The 19,710-nt window shown below is 39.6% G+C and overlaps 1 protein-coding gene across 1 annotated transcript in view; it reads right to left on the reverse strand.

The window, feature by feature from the left end:
• Positions 1 to 6,403: 6,403 nt before the first annotated feature.
• Brinp1 (BMP/retinoic acid inducible neural specific 1) overlaps positions 6,404 to 19,710 on the reverse strand; it is a 180,354-nt gene continuing 167,047 nt past the window's right edge. The window contains exon 8 of the mRNA XM_075944980.1: positions 6,404 to 7,999. Coding sequence (XP_075801095.1) covers positions 6,862 to 7,999 — 1,138 coding nt within the window. The 3' untranslated portion in view covers positions 6,404 to 6,861. The remainder of the gene's footprint in view (positions 8,000 to 19,710) is intronic.

Consider the following 19,710-nt stretch of genomic DNA (forward strand, 5'->3'; position numbering starts at 1 on the left):
TGTGATTATTACTTGAACTTACTAAGGCAATGAATGTTGTCTTTCATAGTTAAGAACCATGTTTTTCTACAATGACTGATCATAATACCTTTATTATATAGAGACAGTAAAATACTTTTTAAGACTAAGTCTCTTTGTGTGTAAAGTATGGAGTTAAGCAGCATTTATGGTCTGCATGTTGATGTTTCTCCAACAAACTGAAATACTGTAACTGATTACTCAATGTGAGGCCATTGAAAGTGGTTAATTTGTGAGAGTCTTACCATCATTACCATTAATGGGATCAATTTTCTTCTAAAAGACGCTTGCAAAAATTTCCTTTTCTCTTCAAATCATGTAATGACATATAGGACGTACTATTTAGAAGGTGCATTCCCCCACCATACCAGACATCAAGTTTATTCATGCCTTGTCTTGGACTTTACAACTTCCATACTGATGAGAAACACATTTCTAAGGTTAACAATTACTCAGTTTTGTATTGTGTTGTAGTTGTTTAAGGGTACACCACACACACACACACACATACACACACACACACACACACACACACACACATATACATATATCCTGCATGAAACTCTTACTGTTCTGTGGAGTGAGATGAATTGATTACAGCTTTTATTATTTTAATATGCAATGCTATCTAAATAGTACTTGGGTGATTTATTCACCAAATAGGTAGGCTTTGTATATGTCAGGCCTTCTCAGACTGTTTAAAAATGTTTACTTCTTTCAACAACCAGGTTAGAGAAGATCTATTAAGAATCTCCTTTCTACAGAGAAGAAATTGAATCAGAGAGATTAAATAGCTCATTGAAGTTCCACAGCTAATAAATAGAAAAGCTGAAGGTCTGTCTTTCAACTCTAAGTTTTCTTAAGACATCTATCTACTTTTCTGAAACCTGTGTTATTTTTCTCATGTTAGGAACATTGTCAAATTGTTGGTAAAAATCACTAACCTGGAAATCACAAAATACAAATTCTGTTTCTGGTTTTGTGTAGGCACTTGATAACCCCAGAAGATCTATTAATAACATAAAAACCCTAAGCTTGGAATCTTTCTGTGCAGTAACAAAATATCAGGTGACATTATTATTAATTGATAATTATGTACTATGTGATAATATCATATAATTAGCCAATGCTTGGCAGTGTTTATAATCATCCTCTAATTTATAAGAACATTATAATTTTCTCACTTACACAGGTGTGTGATAAAGTCAGATCAATTTTCTCTTGCTGCCCAACACTTGTAGGAATGACTAGACTGAGAGAACACAGACATTTTTTCATAACAGCAACACCAAAATTTAGGCTTTCAGACCAGCAATTCTTCCACTCATGCCCTGTGTCTAATTTTTACCAAAGCCTTTTTTTACCCTTGAGGGGAATGGTTCCATATAAGTTTGACTAAGACTAGAGAGCTTTAGCAATAATGCAGATTGTATTCCCTAGGGAAAAGACCATTTGAGGATGTCTTCCAAGCAAGGAATTTGGACTTTGAAGATTAGATACTAACTCAAGGTGAAACTCACCTGTAATCTGTGGCATCCATTGACTTCTTAGAGAAAGAAAGGCTTTCCCTTGCATTTTTAGCACTCTCCCGTGAAAGTTCTGTCCTCCCTTCTACTTGACTAATGAGTTAGGTTCTGCCTCTGATCCAATATCAAATCTTTATTTCTCATCCTCTTCCCAAACTCACTGATGTTTGGTGTAATAGCCCTTTATTTAGTTAGTACTTACAAAGCACAAATTAATATAATACATTTAGATCTAGAATATGTTGATTTTCATTAAATTAATCATACTACAATTACTATCAAGTGGTCCATACTTCAGTAAGTCACGGTAGAGGCAAGATGATGCCACATAAATTACACGGACTTGGAATGATGTCTTAGAACAAATTGTGCTTCAGCCAAAGGAAAACCAAATTGGTAGTGTAATGTTCATCAGATGTACTTACTCAAGTTTTGCAACATTTCAGAATGTTCAAGAGAAACTGTTAAGGGATCATGGAAATGTTGCTATAAAGTGTATATTAAGGTACATTTTTATTAGCAAAAGACCAAAGCTTTTACATCTTTTAAAGACAAGAGTTATTTTTGTTTGTTTGTTTTCAATTCTACAAGCATTTACTAAGTCTATATGAGAAAAGTAAGGTGACATCCTTATCCTTGATTGGTCTCTATCCCATTTCATCCTTTCATCTTTCTTTATCTGTAAGCTTACTGATTGTTATAAGCCAGCATTGGGTACCATAAAATTGACTCAGCATGCTGAAGGTTCTGGAACATAATGAATGATTGTGCTTGTAACTGCAGCCTTTGATGCTGGTTTGAAAGAAGCAATGTCAGAATAGTAAAGGTCACACAGACATCCACTTCCCTCCAGGACTTTTAGGTTGATAAATCTGTAGCTTCTGATACTATATACAAGGAAGGAAGAAATGACCTCAACGCGGCCTGAGATCACTGGCAGCATCCAAAAATTTGGCTGATCCCTAGTAAGAAATCCTTGGAATACAAATTTGATGATGATGATGAGGAAGAAGAAGAAGAAGAAGAAGAAGAAGAAGAAGAAGAAGAAGAAGAAGAAGAAGAAGAAGAAGAAGAAGAAGAAGAAGAAGAAGGTGGTGGTGGTAGAAAGGAACAGGGCAGGGGAGAGTATAAAGAATGCCTATAAAGCACATGACTGTTGTTTCAGTAACCCACTAGCTAAAATTTCACAAGACAGATTCTTGAATTGATTAGGTAATTAGCATCGGTGATCTTTAGTTTTGAGATAATGAAGTGGGCACTACGCTCACAGTCAGTAACAAAAACTGATAAAATAATATTTTCAATGATTCTTTATTGCTGAAATTTGAAAAATCTTTAAATACTCATTTAATATTAAGCATCTTATTTTTATGTATTTGTCTGTTTATTTTGAATAAAGTGATTATTTTAATCTTTGAATTCTCTTTAAAGCCATTAACAATGGAGCATCTCTTTTATTTTGATATTTTTCTAGCATATCTGCACTCATTCTGTTATCTTCAAAACTTATTTATGTTTATTTTTAACCAATAACTTGCAACCTGACAAACTGCTTTTTAAAGTATCAATTTTGTCCAGTTACAGTTATTGTGGTTATCTAGATAAAAAGTTTTTGTTGCTGTGTGTTTGTCTGACTTTTTAAATTTTCTCTTTTACCACCTTCTTATTATTTGCTTTCTCCCTCTACTAACTGGCAAATGATATGTCCTGCATCTATTCCTTTAACAGTAGGTCACTCCTCTGCCCTTTGATGCTGTGATATCTTCTCTTGATCATTTATCACCATCTAGTGGATTCATATTTTTATTATGATCATTTTCTTCTCACAGAATCATTAATAGGTTAAATTTCTTATCATTAAGATATTTTATTTAGTTTAGAAAAGCCAAGAAAAAACTCAATATCAGAAATTATACTTTTGCACTAGAATAACCTCATCTCATTGTTACTGTGTTCATTGCTTCTACATACTAACATTTCTTCCACATTGAAAGTTTGTAGTCTCTGTGTAACTATAATATTAATCTCTGAAGAGAGCCTTACTTTAAATGCAAGTCTCTCCTTGCCCTCTACTTTAAAGAGGGCAACTATACAATGGTCTAGAATTTTCCAATGATTTTACTTGATAGCTAATTAATGGCTTTCTGTGGTTTCCATGGTGATGACATGCTTTGCTGCCAAGCCTTATCCAAATGGGCATTCTGTTCACTCTTGTGTCTTAGCATCAGCATATTAATAAGAGACTGTAGGTCTTCAGTTGCTGCATCAAATTGGTAAGTATCTAATTGAATTAAAACCCCACTCAAAGGCTTCAGGATTCTCTTTCTCACAGTTAGAAACAGTCACTGTAGTTCAAAGGGCTCAGAGTCAGACTGAAGCAAGAGACAATGGAACTCTTCATAATTTTTGTGTTCCATAAGTACAAATTATTTTTCTCTCACCTTAGACTATATTCTAGTGATTTAGTTTTTCTTCTTGAAGGTTCCTATATTTCCATAATTTCTCAATATGCACTATGTGTATCTCAAAGATGAAATGACTGACTCAATATTTTCAAGGTGAAGGGGGAGTGGCCTTTCCTACACATACCATTGGTAAAGACTGATAAGGACTTCAGATTGAAGGTCCTTATATCATTTTGATAAGTATGAGACAGCACTGTTGTGAAGATGAGGACTACCTAGCAATCTTCCAAGGTCTTCACCTTGCAAGGAAACTTCAGTTAGAAGTTAGAGGGAAGTCTTTGGAAGTTGGTGATAAGTGAAAAAAGAAAATGAATGGAATGTAATCTGTCTGAAAAAATTTTTCAGTCATGAACATTGTGGATGGCTGTTTCTATTTCTCCTAAAGAGCCAGCCTTCTCACTCCTCTAGCTAATATATCCATTCAACAATGACACTTTTAAAAGTTGTTATGGCTAGTCCCTAAATGGTTTCTAGAAGTTGAATTTATATATTTGTATTTTGTTTTCACCCTTTCTTTGGTCATCACGTTTCTTCTACCTGTCTAAGTTCTAATCCTTTTCCAACGTTGACAATGAACCTATTCTTTCTAAGAGTCCTTCTTCTCAAACTGCCAAGCATATTATAGCTTCCTCAGGGTCTTCTCCCTATACCCACCTCTATAATGACACTCATCTTGGTGATATATGTGTGTGTGTGTCTTGAATATTTATATATAATAAGTATTATATATAATATATATTTAAATATATATTTAAATATTGGTTTACATGTATGTCTTCTTAATTACTATTTAAATGGCACAAGCCATGGACCATTTTCTCTCAATATTTGTATTTCTGACCTTCTCCACTCATTTATTAGACACTTCGACATTGTTTGATGAGTTCTTTATCTGCTTATGCTCTGGGAATATTTGGTAATGTGATTCCTTACATAAAGGATTTCCAAACTAAATGAATACTGAAGATTTCAAAAGCTGAGATTTAAAAACCTATGCAAGCATGTTTTAGTCAGCACAAAATATAAATGTATGCTAATTCAAACCAAAAATGAGAATATTTAAATTTTAATTTACAGTTTTAGAAAAAAATAATCTTCCGCCCCTCAGCCTTGCTTTAAAAAGTCAGGAAATTTTTCTTTTGTACACTGAAGCCCCCATTTTTCACTTTAAGGTATCAATAATGGGATTCCTATGGTGTACTGGTAACATCTAGACTGTGGAGAATACATCATGAAAGACAAATTCACATAATAGAACTAAAGCCAGCATGTGCTGGTATGAGGGATGTGCGAAGTATGAAGTGATATCTAATTATTAGATAGTTTTTGTAACATAAGCTGAAATGAAAATTATTGCTTCCCTTTGGTGAAAGCAGCAGTCAAGGAAAATCGAAAACAGAACTAAGCAGTTTCCTGTCCAGGCAAGCAAGCAGTGAACAGTGATGACTTAGACCAGAATGTTTCCAGTCTCAACTGCATACTTTCACGATTCTGTATTTCACTCCCAATGCACAAACGACTATCTAGATTGCAAACAAGTGCCTCTTGCAGATACCACCTAGTGAAAAAGCAAATGCTCATCTCCTAAGGCTACTAAGCAAGGTCTGCATAAATTTTCCGCAGAAGTGTTTTGAGAAGAGCATGCATTTTTGTGTTGCATTCTACTCAACCCAAGTTGCTCCTGAGAAGTGACAGTGTTTCTACTGAGCATACATGTGTGGCAGGAGGGTGATGCAGGTGCACATGTGCTCATGTGTATTAAAGTTATTCCAACAGTAATGAAAAAGTATTTGAGGAGCCTTTCATAATCTAATACAACACTAAAATTTGCATTATCATTAATATTATGATTGTTAGTGTTATTACTTGGTCACTGGCTATAGTCAAATTAAAACCATTTCTGAACAATATGATACTATATCTCTTTTTAGAGAAAGTAGGTGGAAAAATGCTTCTCTATGCAAGCAAAACAACTATCAAACACAATCTTGGATAGAGAAATCTTTTTCCCTTTAGTAAAAACATTTGAAGCATAAAGCCAGTGTTCAGAGTGCTTAGAAAGAAGTGGTGCTGCCTAGTGAACCAGAAGGTCAGATTCAAACCCATGTTGGGGCAGTTATTATGGGTATTTTCATGAGAATGCTATCTACCTTTGGCCCTAATTTCTAAACTATTTGGTTTGAAAGGCTAGTATCTAAGGTTATTCACTCTTCTAGAACTGTGCCAGTTCCTGTTTTCCCAGCCCCACCTAGTAGCCAGCTTCCATTAGCTTCCATTTATTTAGAAGTAAAGAAGCCATATAGACTTTGTAAGACTGCAATGCTCTTGCAACCCCCAACCACATCAAAGCATCAAAAGAAACACAAAGAATTAAGCATAAAGAGGGAAGAACTCTTAACAGAAGAAATATCTTCTTTATCTACGTCCATTTCCTCTCACAAGGAAAAATGGCAGTGTCAGAGGTACATTACATAGATCTCTTTCTTTCTCTTTTAGTGGTTAATCTTAGCACCTGCACAGCAGAGGTCTTTACAATTCATTGCATATGCTCTTCCCTTCTCCCCCCCTCCACACAGCACCTGAGGCCCAAGAAGCCACCATCTCCAAGCTCCACAAAAGTCTGAGACCCTTCTTCATGACAGAATATAGTAGTAACAGACATGCCCCCACAGTTTTATACAGTTGCTAGAACACTTCAGTTTCCAACAATTGAAGATTTTTTCCTCCTTTCTTTTGAATATTAATTACATTTTACAAATTGTGTTTGTGTGTGTGTGTTTTATTTTGTTTTGATTTGTTTTATTCTGTTGTGTGTACAACAGAAGGGAAAGTCCACGACGAAGGGTCCCCAGTTAGCAGAGTTTGGCTGTCATCTGGTCGGACTGTTTGAGGATCTCAGTGTTGTAGAGGTCCAAGGCATGGTTCACCCTGATAATCTCACTGTTAGTTAGCTTCAGGCGGTGCTTCAGCATACAGGAAAACAAGTCCAGCTGGGGCTTTCCTGGAGCCACTGGAGGGGCCAGACGATTTATTCGGTCCCGAATGTCCAACATGAGGAGCATCACAGATGAAGAGGAATAGAATTGACCACCCTGTGTGTAGGACTGATTCACTTGTTGCACGGCACTTCTAAGGAGGTCAGCATTGAACCTCAGGCTGTACCCGAACACCTGCACGTCGGATATCTTAATGTAGAATTGCCTCTTGGAGGGATCCGACAGGTCCACGGGGCCCTGGCCGGTCTCATTACGTAGGGTAGGTAGCCGAGTCCGACTACGCAGGTAAATATGGACAGTCTCAAAAAAAGTTTTCCACCGATTGCCCAGCAAGAGAGTCCAGTTGTAGCATTGGCTGTTTTGCAGACGGATCTTCTCCCAACGTGGGTAGCCAAATTCCCCAAAGGGCATGTTCCAGCCCTCTGAATGGCTGCCGCTGAAAGGATTGACATAGACAAAGAACATGGGGTCCAGGCTGCTGTTGCGCATCTGACAGATACGCATGGACATGCCAATCACCATGTGGATGAAGTCCATGCGGTTCTTGTTGCTCTTGAGAGTGAGGGACATGCGCTTGCGCCACCGAGGGTCAAAGAATGTATCAAGGCGAATCTCATTGCTGATGAAGGTAGTGTGAACATAGAGGCGTGAGTCCATCTTCTGCAACAGGTACTTCAATTCCAAGTCCTGGAAGTCCAGGTCGGTCTCAAAGCTAATGAACTGCTCGCTCCGCTCAGAATCCACATTCTGTGGTTCGCAGCGGCCTCTGTATAGCTTGTAGCCCTTATTGCAAGAGCCACAGAGTGAGATGTTTGCCAGGCTGCACATGGCACAGCTGTTGTTCCCACCTATGATGCATGGGATCGGGCGCTGGCACAGTGTGGTACTACCATGGCACACACAACTCCTCTGGCTCTCCAGGAAGGTTCCCCAGAAGCCATTCTCATTGCAGTAGAGAAGTGACTGGACCCGTGCAAGCCACTGCTGAATTGTCCTGTGAAAAAGAAGGAAAATGAAAAATGTTAGCTATAATGAATGAAGTTACACAACTGACCATGCAAGTTGGAGCCTCCCAACGAATAAGTAAGGGGCTTAGAGTGATTAATAAATACATTGCTATTCTGCATAGTGCCAGAAAGCAGTTGTATCACTTTGTACTTTGCCTCTCTAACATTCTCTGAGGACATCTTTAAAGAAGAGGAGTTAGACTAAATTTGGGGTTTCCATCCACTTCTGTACATTGCACTATACAATAAACACTGAGAAATTTGGTTTAGGAAATGTAGTGTCTAAACATGAAAACACTTTCTGGATGAAAACAAATCATGAACAAAAAATCCATTGGAAAGATTTGAGGGTCATTATTTTTTTATGTAAGCATCAGAGGATTTAGTACTCTCTCCGCCTTTCTTTAATGAGGTTATGCGATACCCAACCCTGCTATCAACAACATGAAAAAGCTTAATTGCATCATATTCCAGAATTCATGAGTGCTTCCATACAAACATACAAATCACCTGGCATGATTCTCACAGTGGCTTTTCATAACATGCAATAAAGGTATATGTTCCTCGGGTGTCCAGAGTTCTAAATTCTTAATTGTGAGGTATTTCTATTGCAAACTGTATCTCTAGATCTCCTGAATACAAATTTACCACTCTGTGAATGATACTATATATATTTCAATGATGACAGATCTGTGAGCCAATGAGAAGTAGCGTAAGAATACATAAAAAATATGCAAGGCAGTCCGTCCAGAGGCCTCTCATTTTTTCATTTTAATTCCTATGGAAGTCATCTCTCGGCTGTCTTTCATGTTATGAATAGTTTTATATAACTGCCTAGCAATCTTTATCCTGCACAGACCATTTTTACTCCCAGCTTCTCACTTGTATCTACCAACAACACCCAGACAATGACTTGAGATTCAAGTATCACCAGAGATTTCATGAAATTTTGGCTCCTCTATACATGAACAGAGGAGGCAGTGGACAGTTTCTTTAGCCTTCCCACTCACTTCTACCACACAGGGCTGTTATAAAGATTACATGAGATTCCATCTTACATCTGTCATAGTGACCAAGATCAAAAACACTGATGAAAACTTATGCTGGAGAGGATGTAAGGTAAGGGGAACGCTTCTCCATTGCTAACAGGAGAGCAAACTTGTGCAGCTACTTTGGAAATCAGTATGGCAATTTCTGAGAAAATTAGGAAACAATCTACCTCAGGACCCAGAAAGATATATACTTTTGGGTATATATCCAAAGGATGTTCAATCATAACACAAGGACATGTACTCAACTATTTTTGTAGCAGCATTGTTAATAATAGCTAAAACCAGGAAACAACTGAGATATCCCTCAACCGAAGAATGGATAAAGAAAATGTGGTACATTGACACAATGGAGTACTACTCAGGGGTAAAAAAATGACATCTTGAAATTTTCAGTCAAATGAATAAATCTAGAAAAAAAAACCACATTGAGTGAAGTAGCCCAGACTTTGAAAGACAAATATATTATGTACTCACTCATAACTGTATTTTAGGCATAAAGCAAAGAGAAATCAGCATACAATTCACAATCCCAGAGAACCTGGACAACAATGAGGACCCTGAGAGACCTACACAGATATAATCTACATGGGAACTGGAAAAAGACAAGATCTCCTGAGTAAATTGGGAGTGTGGGGGGTTACGAGACAAGGTAGAAGGGCAGAAGGGAAGGAAGGGAGGAGAGTGGGGGAAAATGTACAGCACAATAAGAACAATTAAAACAGATTAAAAAGTCACATGATTTTTTTTTGTTGTTTGTTTGTTTTTTTTTTTTTTTTTTTTTTTGGAGACAGGGTTTCTCTGTAGCTTTGGTGCCTGTCCCAGAACTAGCTCTTGTAGACAAAGCTGGCCTCGAACTCCCAGAGATCCACCTGCCTCTGCCTCCCGAGTGCTGGGATTAAAGGCGTGAACCACCACAGCCCGGCTTACATGATATTTTTAATGTAAAATCTAGCTTTGAATTTGGTAGGCGTTTAGTGTTCAACAAAACTCAGCTCTTGATTTCCTGCAAAGGAATTGTCCGTTTGTTTTACAAGCATGACCACAGAAGCTGCAAGGCTAAATGATAGACTTAAAATCATATGACCAGTGAGAGGGGAAGTCTCCAGACACATTCACTTTGCTTTGGGCATTATCTGTCAATCCAAAATTTAAAGGGAGCCGGCCAGTGGTGGCACACGCCTTTAATCCCAGCACTCGGGAGGCAGAGGAAGGCGGATCTCTGTGAGTTCAAGACGAGCCTGGTCTACAAGAGCTAGTTCCAGGACAGGCTCCCAAACCACAGAGAAACCCTGTCTCGAAAAACAAAACAAAAAACCCCCAAAATTTAAAGGAAAAAATTAAAATCCTTTCTTAAGACTACCTGAAAGGGCAGTGATAGTAGTTATAATAAAGTCCATATTTCATATCTTCCAGTGCTATGAAGCTGTAAAGAGACGCTCATCTGAATCCAGCATCCTGTGCTGGAATATGTTAGCAAACTGTCTGCTCTATCACTGGTAGTCCTGACTTACAATCACCAAATCATAAACCCCCATGTCATTGGGGAGACAGTAGAAACTAAAGCTGAAGCTTTTTGGTTCAGGCAAAACTGAAGTCAGAGGAAAAAAACCGAAACAAACAAAAGACAAAAAGAAAAAGAAAAGGAAACAACAACAAAAAAATGAAATCTATCCTAGGACTGAGTCATTGCATCTCTTGAATCCTTGCCCTTCTTTGCTAAAATGAGGATAATAAAGTCTGTCTCAAGAGTCTTCTACGAGGATTGCTCAGATGATATATTTAAAGTGCTGAGAAAAGTCTAGCATACAGCAATTACAAAAAACAAAAAGTAATAATACACAGTGCTCATATCTCAGAGAATAACTCTTCTTTTGAAGGTCCTGAGGCACTCTCTGGGATGCTCTGAAGTCTAAAGGAAGCCATTTTGTTACAGTCATTTGAAAATGGATACTGTTGAAATGGCTGCCGGACTGACTTAGGCTTTAAAGAAGTTGCTTATCGGCTGAGAAAAATGGTGGAATAATTAGTTTCCTGAAACTGTCTACCTATTTAATCCACAGAACCATCCCCACCTGGTAATGAAACCTCCCTCACAACACCCCAAGGTATTGCACTTAAACTCTGCCTCATTTTTCTCCTTTCTCCTCCAGCTCCTCAGGTTTGGCAGGTGGGACCGATCTTCCCCCAGCAACTAGCACACAATATAGATAGCTTTACAAATGTTTGCTGAATGAACGAACAAAGAATATTAATATTTTTCTTCTTACGTTTTATTAACGAAAAGAAATAAAAGAAGAAAGAAAACAAACTTCTCCCTTTCCCACAAGAGCGCAGTATTAGTTTTCCATACCATCCGCCCACACAGCCGCAGGCCTCTCTGGTCTTTGCTTCGTGAGACCAATCCTATTACAGCCTGGAGAGCAGCAGGCCCAGCTTTCAGGAAACGAAGCAAGAATCATAATGAGCTGTGTGGCTCTCACTTCCCAAATCAGAACATTGACTGAATATTGGCGTATGAGTCATCTGATATTTTTTGCGAGCTGCAGGGGCTCTCCACGCGGCTGCGATTGCGTGGTTACATCTGACAAAATGCTTCTTTCAAATGGCCCACACTTGCCCCTGTCACTCCCTCTCCAAGTGACAGCACAGTACCCCATTTAGATCGCCTCTGTTCCCATCTGCAAGGCATTCTATAACCCCGTAGAGCGCCCCCTTTCTCGTGTCTCATCTTTGGGACCCTTTGTAGGGATCACAGCCCCCGCTCCTCCTATCAATGCTTCATTGTGGTGGAACTCTCAGAATCCTCGGTGAGGAAAATAAAAAGATGAAAGTTCCTGGTGATGCTGCTACAAGCAAGGGGGCTGCTGGGGAATTAGGATTCCAGCCTTGTCAGGGAGGAGGGATTGGGGACAGAGGCCCTCTGAGACACATTAGCAGGCTGCATGGCACCTGCGGCTCCTGAGCTTGGAATAATCATGAGGTTGTGGGCTGTATCAAAGGGGGCATTAATGACACAGCACCAGGACCCAGAAGGGAAGTGGTGTGAAGGAGGGCAAGGCCCAGGAAAGAGGAAGCAGAGGGGAAAGTGCCCTGACAGAGGGGAGAAAGGACTTCATGTTGGGGAAGGGTACATGGGAGCTACTGGGCAGAATATACGGCACAATGAGAGTGGGCAAGATAGAACAGGTTCATTTACCATCAGTTACAAGAGTCAGAGAATGTAGACAGCAGAGAGTCATGGGCTGGGACATGGATTAGTGACTCATCTCCTTTCTTTTATACAAGAGTGGGTGCATCAGAAAGAGTGAGAGCAGTGTTGTCGGTGACTGTTAGTCCAGAAGGTCGGTGAGCATCCTGTTGCTTTTAAATACTTCATTTTGAGAAGATTAAAACCTGAAAAAAAAGCCCAGTCCATTTCCTCTCTCTCTCTCTCTCTCTCTCTCTCTCTCTCTCTCTCTCTGTGTGTGTGTGTGTGTGTGTGGTATGTTTGTGCATGTGTGCACATGCGTATACACACTGTTTTTTTTTTTAATACACGCAAATCAGCCTAATCAAGATAATGTCCTATGTCTTCTCCATCTCCACCTAGGGATCTGAGTAATAAAACTGCCATTGGAGGTGGAACTCCAAGCCAGAGGAGGGATTTCATGCTGTGCCAGTAGTAGGTACTACTGTGTGTCACGGATGGTGATAGGAAGTGTTTATATACATTCTTCCCCTGAGTGTCACACGTCACCACCATGGTGTGGCAGAAGATAATGGGAACTTGAAAATGAGGTAACATACCATTCCAATACCAACCTTTAGACATCTAGTATAGGTACACTGGGTGCTATACACCATAATATGGTATTAAAGCAACAAGGAGAACAAAGTAGGAGTAGCCGTAAGAAGAGAAACAAATGGAAAGAATGGGGAAATAACAGAAAGTCTGAGCATGTAGGAGCCTATTATCACTTGCCTTGCTCCCTCTGAACCTTCTCGGGTCTCTCTTCTCCTTTCACAGATAATTGGAACTGTCTGATGAGTGCTCAGGGAGACGATGGGGACCAGGGGTAGGAGGGACTGTGATCTATAAATACCATTTTTCAGGCTAGCTGGTGACAGCCACCTCAATGTTGGAGACAGGGAAGCAGCTTAATAGGCCAGTTCTGTATGGAAGGGTCTCACCGGGCTCACACAGAACACCTTTATGCAGTCAGTATGAGGCAGCTAGAACCATGTTTTAAAATGCCTTTCTCTGTCCCTGGGGATCCAGCCACAGATCCTTCCATTTGCAGCCAAATCAGCATCTTTCTGTTGGATGACATATTCAATTCATTCTGATGGGAGTTGGAGTGAAGGGAGGGGAGAGGAGTAGGGAGAGAAGGACAGAAGATAGAGGGTGGGAGAGAGTAAGAGAAATGAGGACGGGAAGCTGAATGGTCACTTCCTAGCTGGTAAAATCTGGTGCTTGTCTGACTAGCACCCACAGTGGCTTAGAGAGCTCAAACACACGCACACACACGCACACACACACACACACACACACACACACTTTCAAATCACCAGCCTATCTCTTTCAACTGGACATCACTGGGTTGATGACATGGACAGCCAAAACTTTACGGTACCTCTAGATCACGGCAGTTATCTTTTCACCTGCATGAGATAGGATTTGCTTCTGATTTCCACACTGCAGGAGGCAGCCATGATACGTTAAATATAAACAGATCACCCAAAGGATGATCTTTACTTCCAAACATTATCACCTGACAGAGTAGGACTCAGCCATCTATAAGTTTAATGGAGGCCTGAGTCTCAGTAGTTTACCCTGAAGCAATACCTGGTTGCAGGAAGGACCATAAACTAAGATCACCTGAGCATCATCCAGGAACAGACCATTCAAAGGAAATGCCTAAAGTTCCAACCGCTGTAGATAGGACCACCTGTCAGCACACACTCACGAGGACATCCCTAGATGAATGTCAGCCAATCAAGGGTCCTGAACCTCAGAAACTCCTCAGCCCCACCTTTATTACTATAAAAACCCAACTCTAACTGTGCTCGGGGCTCTCCGTTTATTCCAATACGTTGGACATGCGGAGAGACCGAGTTTGCAAACTTGCATTAAATAAAGGCTCTTTGCTTTTACATACGGGAATCAGTCTCCTTGCTGGCTTTTGGGGGACTTCGCAGATTTCGCCATAACACCATCACTGACAGGGGTGATAAAACCGGAGAAGGACTGTCACTGACCCGTGGCCACACAGCATAGAAATGGCCAGAGTTCAAAATTTCTAACAATGATCTCAGTACACTCTTAGTGATCATAGTATATATTGCTTGTCCTCTAAACCCCAGAGTGGATCCAAACCATCTCAGAACCCTGGAGACACCTCAGCTGCTTCCCTGCAGGTCCTGTCTTTGCCTCAGCCAGGAAGTTCTGGCAACCTGACAGGTCTCCTAGCGACACAGCATGAGTCCCTTGTCATTTGGAGGACAGAGGCTTTGCCACCCAGGGCTTCCCATCCGTTGTTTAAAGGCTCACATCTCCCTTTCAGAACCATCAGGCTGGGGAGTCCTGGCTGGGATTCGTAATTCAAGCAACCTCCCTGCTGATTTTAATTGGAGGTTTTGCCTAAGCTGGGAATGCGGTGCCTGGCCTGTGGCATTTTAGGGGAGATCACACAAATCTAGTGCCAAGGGGTTGGGGGGTTGCATCTAGGCTAAAATAGAAAGCTATAATCCTTATGGCCTATTTGTTTAATAGAAGTATGTTTTTAAAATTGGAGAGGAAATGAAACAAAAAAAGTGGAAATACAAATCATTCTTTCATTTATGTCCTGTGTGTTTCTAGGTGCTTTTTTTGACATTATAGTGGGTATCTAGGTAAAGCTGCATGGCTCCAAAAAGTGTATACTGTCCAGAAAACAGGCTGAAACTGGGAGACACATACTCCTAGGTATCAGGAATGCACTGCTTTGTGTACATTGCACATGAATGTCAGCATGTATACATACATACATACATACATACATACGTGAGAGTGTGTGCAACTGTGCAGCCATGCTTATGCATATTTTTAAAGAACGGTGTTGATCATACTTGCATATGTCTGTAGTATCAGAACCCTGGAGTATTGGTTCATGGCTATGCCAGTTTTAATTATAACTAGCCATCAGGCTCATTCTGTTCATCATTTTCCCTGAACAAATATTTATCTTTTACTCGTTGTGCTCTTTGAGTTTCCTCCAAGGTCTTAATAGCCTGTTTCTCCTCAGTCCTTCACATGATCTCAGAGCCTCAATGAGCAGCACATGAAAATGAGGAAGGAAAGACCAAAAGGAGAGCTGTGTGCTGTCCTGCCGTGCTAAGGACATTTTCTAGTTTGGAACTGTGGAGTGAAGGCAGTAAGTGTGTAAGCATGCTTGCACAGGGGCAGGTGTGAGTGTGGAAGGAGGAAGAAGTCAATCTGCAAAGTAGAAATCCAACCTGGTCTTTGAAATTAGGTTGTCAGAAACTTAATTGGCGAGGATTATAAAACAATTTTTGCAATTACACTGTTCTGTGTCTGGAAGGAGGTGACAGGCAACATCAGCTGCATATTCAAATTTAGAGTTTTGCTTTGGGGCATAGAAATACTGAAGACAGGTGATGGAAGGAGTGAGAGCCTCTCAGAGACATAAGAAGGAACTGAAGGCAGCAGGCGCTCCCACGTGGATGCTGTTGGAGTGTGCTGTTTGTCCTGGACAGTAGATATGCAGGATTAAAGTCTCAGACTGAGGAAGAGAAAGGGGACTAACCATAGCCTAGGGCCTGTTTTGAACTTGAAGTGGCACAATAGCCATGTAGGTCAATGTTTTGGTGATCAGAGTGTAGAAACCAGTTAAACAGAACTGCATTTGCACTGACTATTTGGTCTTGGATGTTTGACCTTGAATGAGTTGCGAACTCTTCGACACTAATCCTTCCTTTCTTTCTTTCTTTGTGGGCACATTTTCACATATGTGTTTGAGTGTGTGTATGTGTGTTTGTGTGAATACACATGTGTGCCCGAGCACTTGGAAGCCACAGGGTAACCAGTGTTTCCTCAGGAGTCCACCACATTTCATGTGCCAGGGTCTCCCACTGGGAAAAAAAGCTTGCTGGTTAGTCTAGACTTGTCACTCACTGAGCTCCCAAGATCCACCTCTCTCGCTCTCTTTCCCATGCTGGGACTGTGAGCATGAATTAAGAATCTTAACATGTGTGCTAGTGAGGGAAGCCAGGTATCCATGCTTTCCAGGCAAGCACCTTACCTGGCTTACGTATGTGAAATGTGCCCATGACGAAAGAAAGGAAGGCTTAGTGTTACGGAGTCGCTGTTCTCAGTCCTGACTCTCAGCTCTCTTACCTACCTACTGAAGATCATAAGATCAACCTTGTGCTTTGTTTTCAGAGCTAACCTGAACGTGAAAAGCTTCTGAGAGTTTTCAGTGCAAGGAAGTGATAAGTACTAACCGTTGCTGTTATTGAGGGCAAAGAATAATCACATACTGAAAATGTCCCCTGTGAAAATATTCTTCCGTGATACTAAAACAGCCCAAGTGATTATAATCTAATAGTCTGGTATCACTGGATACTCATTCTCCACAGTTCTGATGAACTTTGCCACTAGAATGCTTTCGAAAGAAAGAGGTAGACTAGCCGTGGGCATTGGAGTCAGAGAAGAAGAAAAAATTGTATTAATGAGTACATTATTCAACCTTGAACTAATTACTTGTTCTGTTTAAGCTTCTGTTGTCTCTAATACAGAAATGGAACAATAGCATATTCCTTGCATGGTTGTTCTGAACATCAGATAAGAGAAGGCATAGACATTTCAGACATATAGTAGGTGTTCAGAATCTCTTATGCAAAGAGGGATTGTGTTCCTGCCCCTGAGCTCACATGGTAAATGGTTCCTTGGAAATCAGTAGTTATATATTGACAAAAAAAAAATAAAAAAACCTGTAAGAAAGAAAAATTCGTTGGGTGGTGGTGGCACATGCCTTTAATCCCAGCACTTGGGAGGCAGAGGCAGGCTGATCTCTACGAGTTCGAGGCCAGCCTGGTCTTCAAGAGCTAGTTGCAGGACAGGCTCCAAAGCTACAGAGAAACCCCGTCTTGAAAAAAACCAAGAAAAAAAGAAAAGAAAAGGAAGGAAGAAAGAAAAATTCAGTAAGTGCTGATGGCTGAGTTAATATTAAACAATGGAAATTTGATAAAAATTGCTACTATTCCATCAAATCAAAACAAACAATGGGAGATCTGTGAAAAGTAAGAAGCAACAAGGACTAAATAATTTAATAAAAAAGGCAAATATTTTCTTTAAAGCACTTACCACAGAGTAAAAAATATTAACAGAAAAAGGCTAAGATTAAACCATACCCAGAAAAAGTATTGAACTTAGAGACAACACAATGAATTAATGTACATCTAGCCAACAAAATATTTCATTGTTAACCTAAGCCATGGTCAGATTGTTTGTGTCCTGCTTCGGGAAGGTTCCAATCTCCGCCCTCAGTGTTCCCTAAATCCATCAACTGACATCTCAGTTTTCAAAGCAATGTAGGTGGGGCTTGGGGGTGATGAGACCAAGAAAATGGAGTCCTCATGAGTGCAATTAGTGGTTTTATATATGGGGACCAAAAGAAACCCGTGAAGTCTTCTATTACAGACAGTTATAGGGACCAGAAATTCCTCCTCAGGCATTTGTGTAGATACTTTAGTTTTGAAATTGCAGGCCTCCAGAACAAGGGAAAATGGATTTAGCTAATTATGTGACACCTAGTCTATGGAATTGGTTGTAAAACTTTTAAAAATTTAAGACACCACGTAAAGCACCATAGCTCCAGAACAAGTCACCACCAAAACTGGAAGACGGGTAAATGATAGAAGCAGGCCTTTCATTTAACAAGTAGCTAGTAAGCCTATAAAATTCTACTTTTGTTCCTCATTAAGATATAAGTCAAAATTTTAGTGATAAAAACTTCTGATGAACAGCTAAGATAGAATTTAAATTAGCCAAAAAAGGAAAAAAGATAGAAAGTAATAGAACAAAAATGCTAAATATTGGCAAAGACATAGAGCAAATGCAACTTCCCTATGCAGTGATGGGAAAGAAATGAGGTCCAGCAAAGAATGGAATTATCTACTAAAGTATTTAGTGAAATGAACATATTAACATGTGTGCCAGCATTTCCACCCCTAGTATGTACACAACAAAAAACCACAGTACCCTGAAAGGCATTCATTAGGATTGCTGCAGCCCCAAGCTGGAGAGCATGCAAAAGTCAATCAGCAACAGAGTTGGTATCTGCACACATTTGAAATATCCTGAGAGATAAGCCAACCACAACTCCACAAAACAATGAATGGTAATTACCATGAAATTAAAAGGAAATGAAAAAGGTGAAGAGTTTGCACTAATTTTAAAGGGCCGATTTGGGCCAATGATATTACTCAGAGGGCAAAGGTACATGCCATTTAGCTTGAGAACCTAAGTTCAATTCCTGAAACCCAGAAGGTAGAAAGAAGGTGATACTCTCACCTCCACTTCTGTACTGTAGCAGGAATATATTCAGGCTTACAAATTAAAGTATTAATAATTAATTAATATTTTTCATACAAAGGTAAAATTAACCTAGGGTATATATGCCCATCAGAATATAGTTTGGGGCATGGAGAATCTTCATACAGATTCAGATAAGATCCGATACAGGTAGAGACATAGATATAGATGTAGCTATAAATGATATAGATACTTGACTAGATAGATAGAGAGATACATACATACATAGAAGGTAGATAGGGTTCTATTGTGTGTACATGTATGTGTGTGCTTATTTTTTACTTTTTAAATTAAAACATAATTACATCTTCTTCTCTCTTCCCTTCCTTCCCTTTAATCCCTCTCAGATATGATGACTCCCAACCTTGTTTCCTTTGGAAATTATGGCCTCTTTTTCCTTAATTGTTATTATTTCATATATACATACATACATACATACACACATATATACATATTGTGCTCAGTCCACTTAGTGTTACTTGTATGCACATGATTGCAGTGCTTACCACTTTGTATAGGATAATTTTTAATTTTAATTCTGGCATGCGCGCACACACACACACACACACTCACGAAGGGCACATGTGTGCTGGTGCTTGCAGAAGCCAGAAGATGTATGATCAGTTATTGCCGGAGTTATAGGTGGATGTGAGCCATCTCGTTTAAGTGTTTGGAACCGAACATAAGTCTTTGGGAAGAGTAGCAGCTTTTCTTAACCCCAAACCATCTGTCTATCTCCAAGGCCTTATGTCTTGATTTTCTTGATATTTATATATGTGAAATGAATGGAATTTTACATTGTTATACATTTACATGGTTTGACATTGCTGTAAGAACACAATAATTGTATAAGGCATTTGCAAAATTAATCCGCTAAAATACTCATAATAATAGCATAAAGTAGACAACCACCAGCAGCCATTTTACATCACCATTAAACCTTTAAGGTCTTTTGTTTGTGTATTTCATACTTTGATCTTCACCCTTTTTCTCTGTCTATACTGTGTAAAGGGAGCATTAAAATGTTATTTTAACATTATGAAACACCGAAGCTCACAAAAGAAGGAGAGAT

This window comes from Microtus pennsylvanicus, chromosome 13 (genome assembly GCF_037038515.1).
Source record: "Microtus pennsylvanicus isolate mMicPen1 chromosome 13, mMicPen1.hap1, whole genome shotgun sequence".
Taxonomy (NCBI): Eukaryota; Metazoa; Chordata; class Mammalia; order Rodentia; family Cricetidae; genus Microtus; species Microtus pennsylvanicus.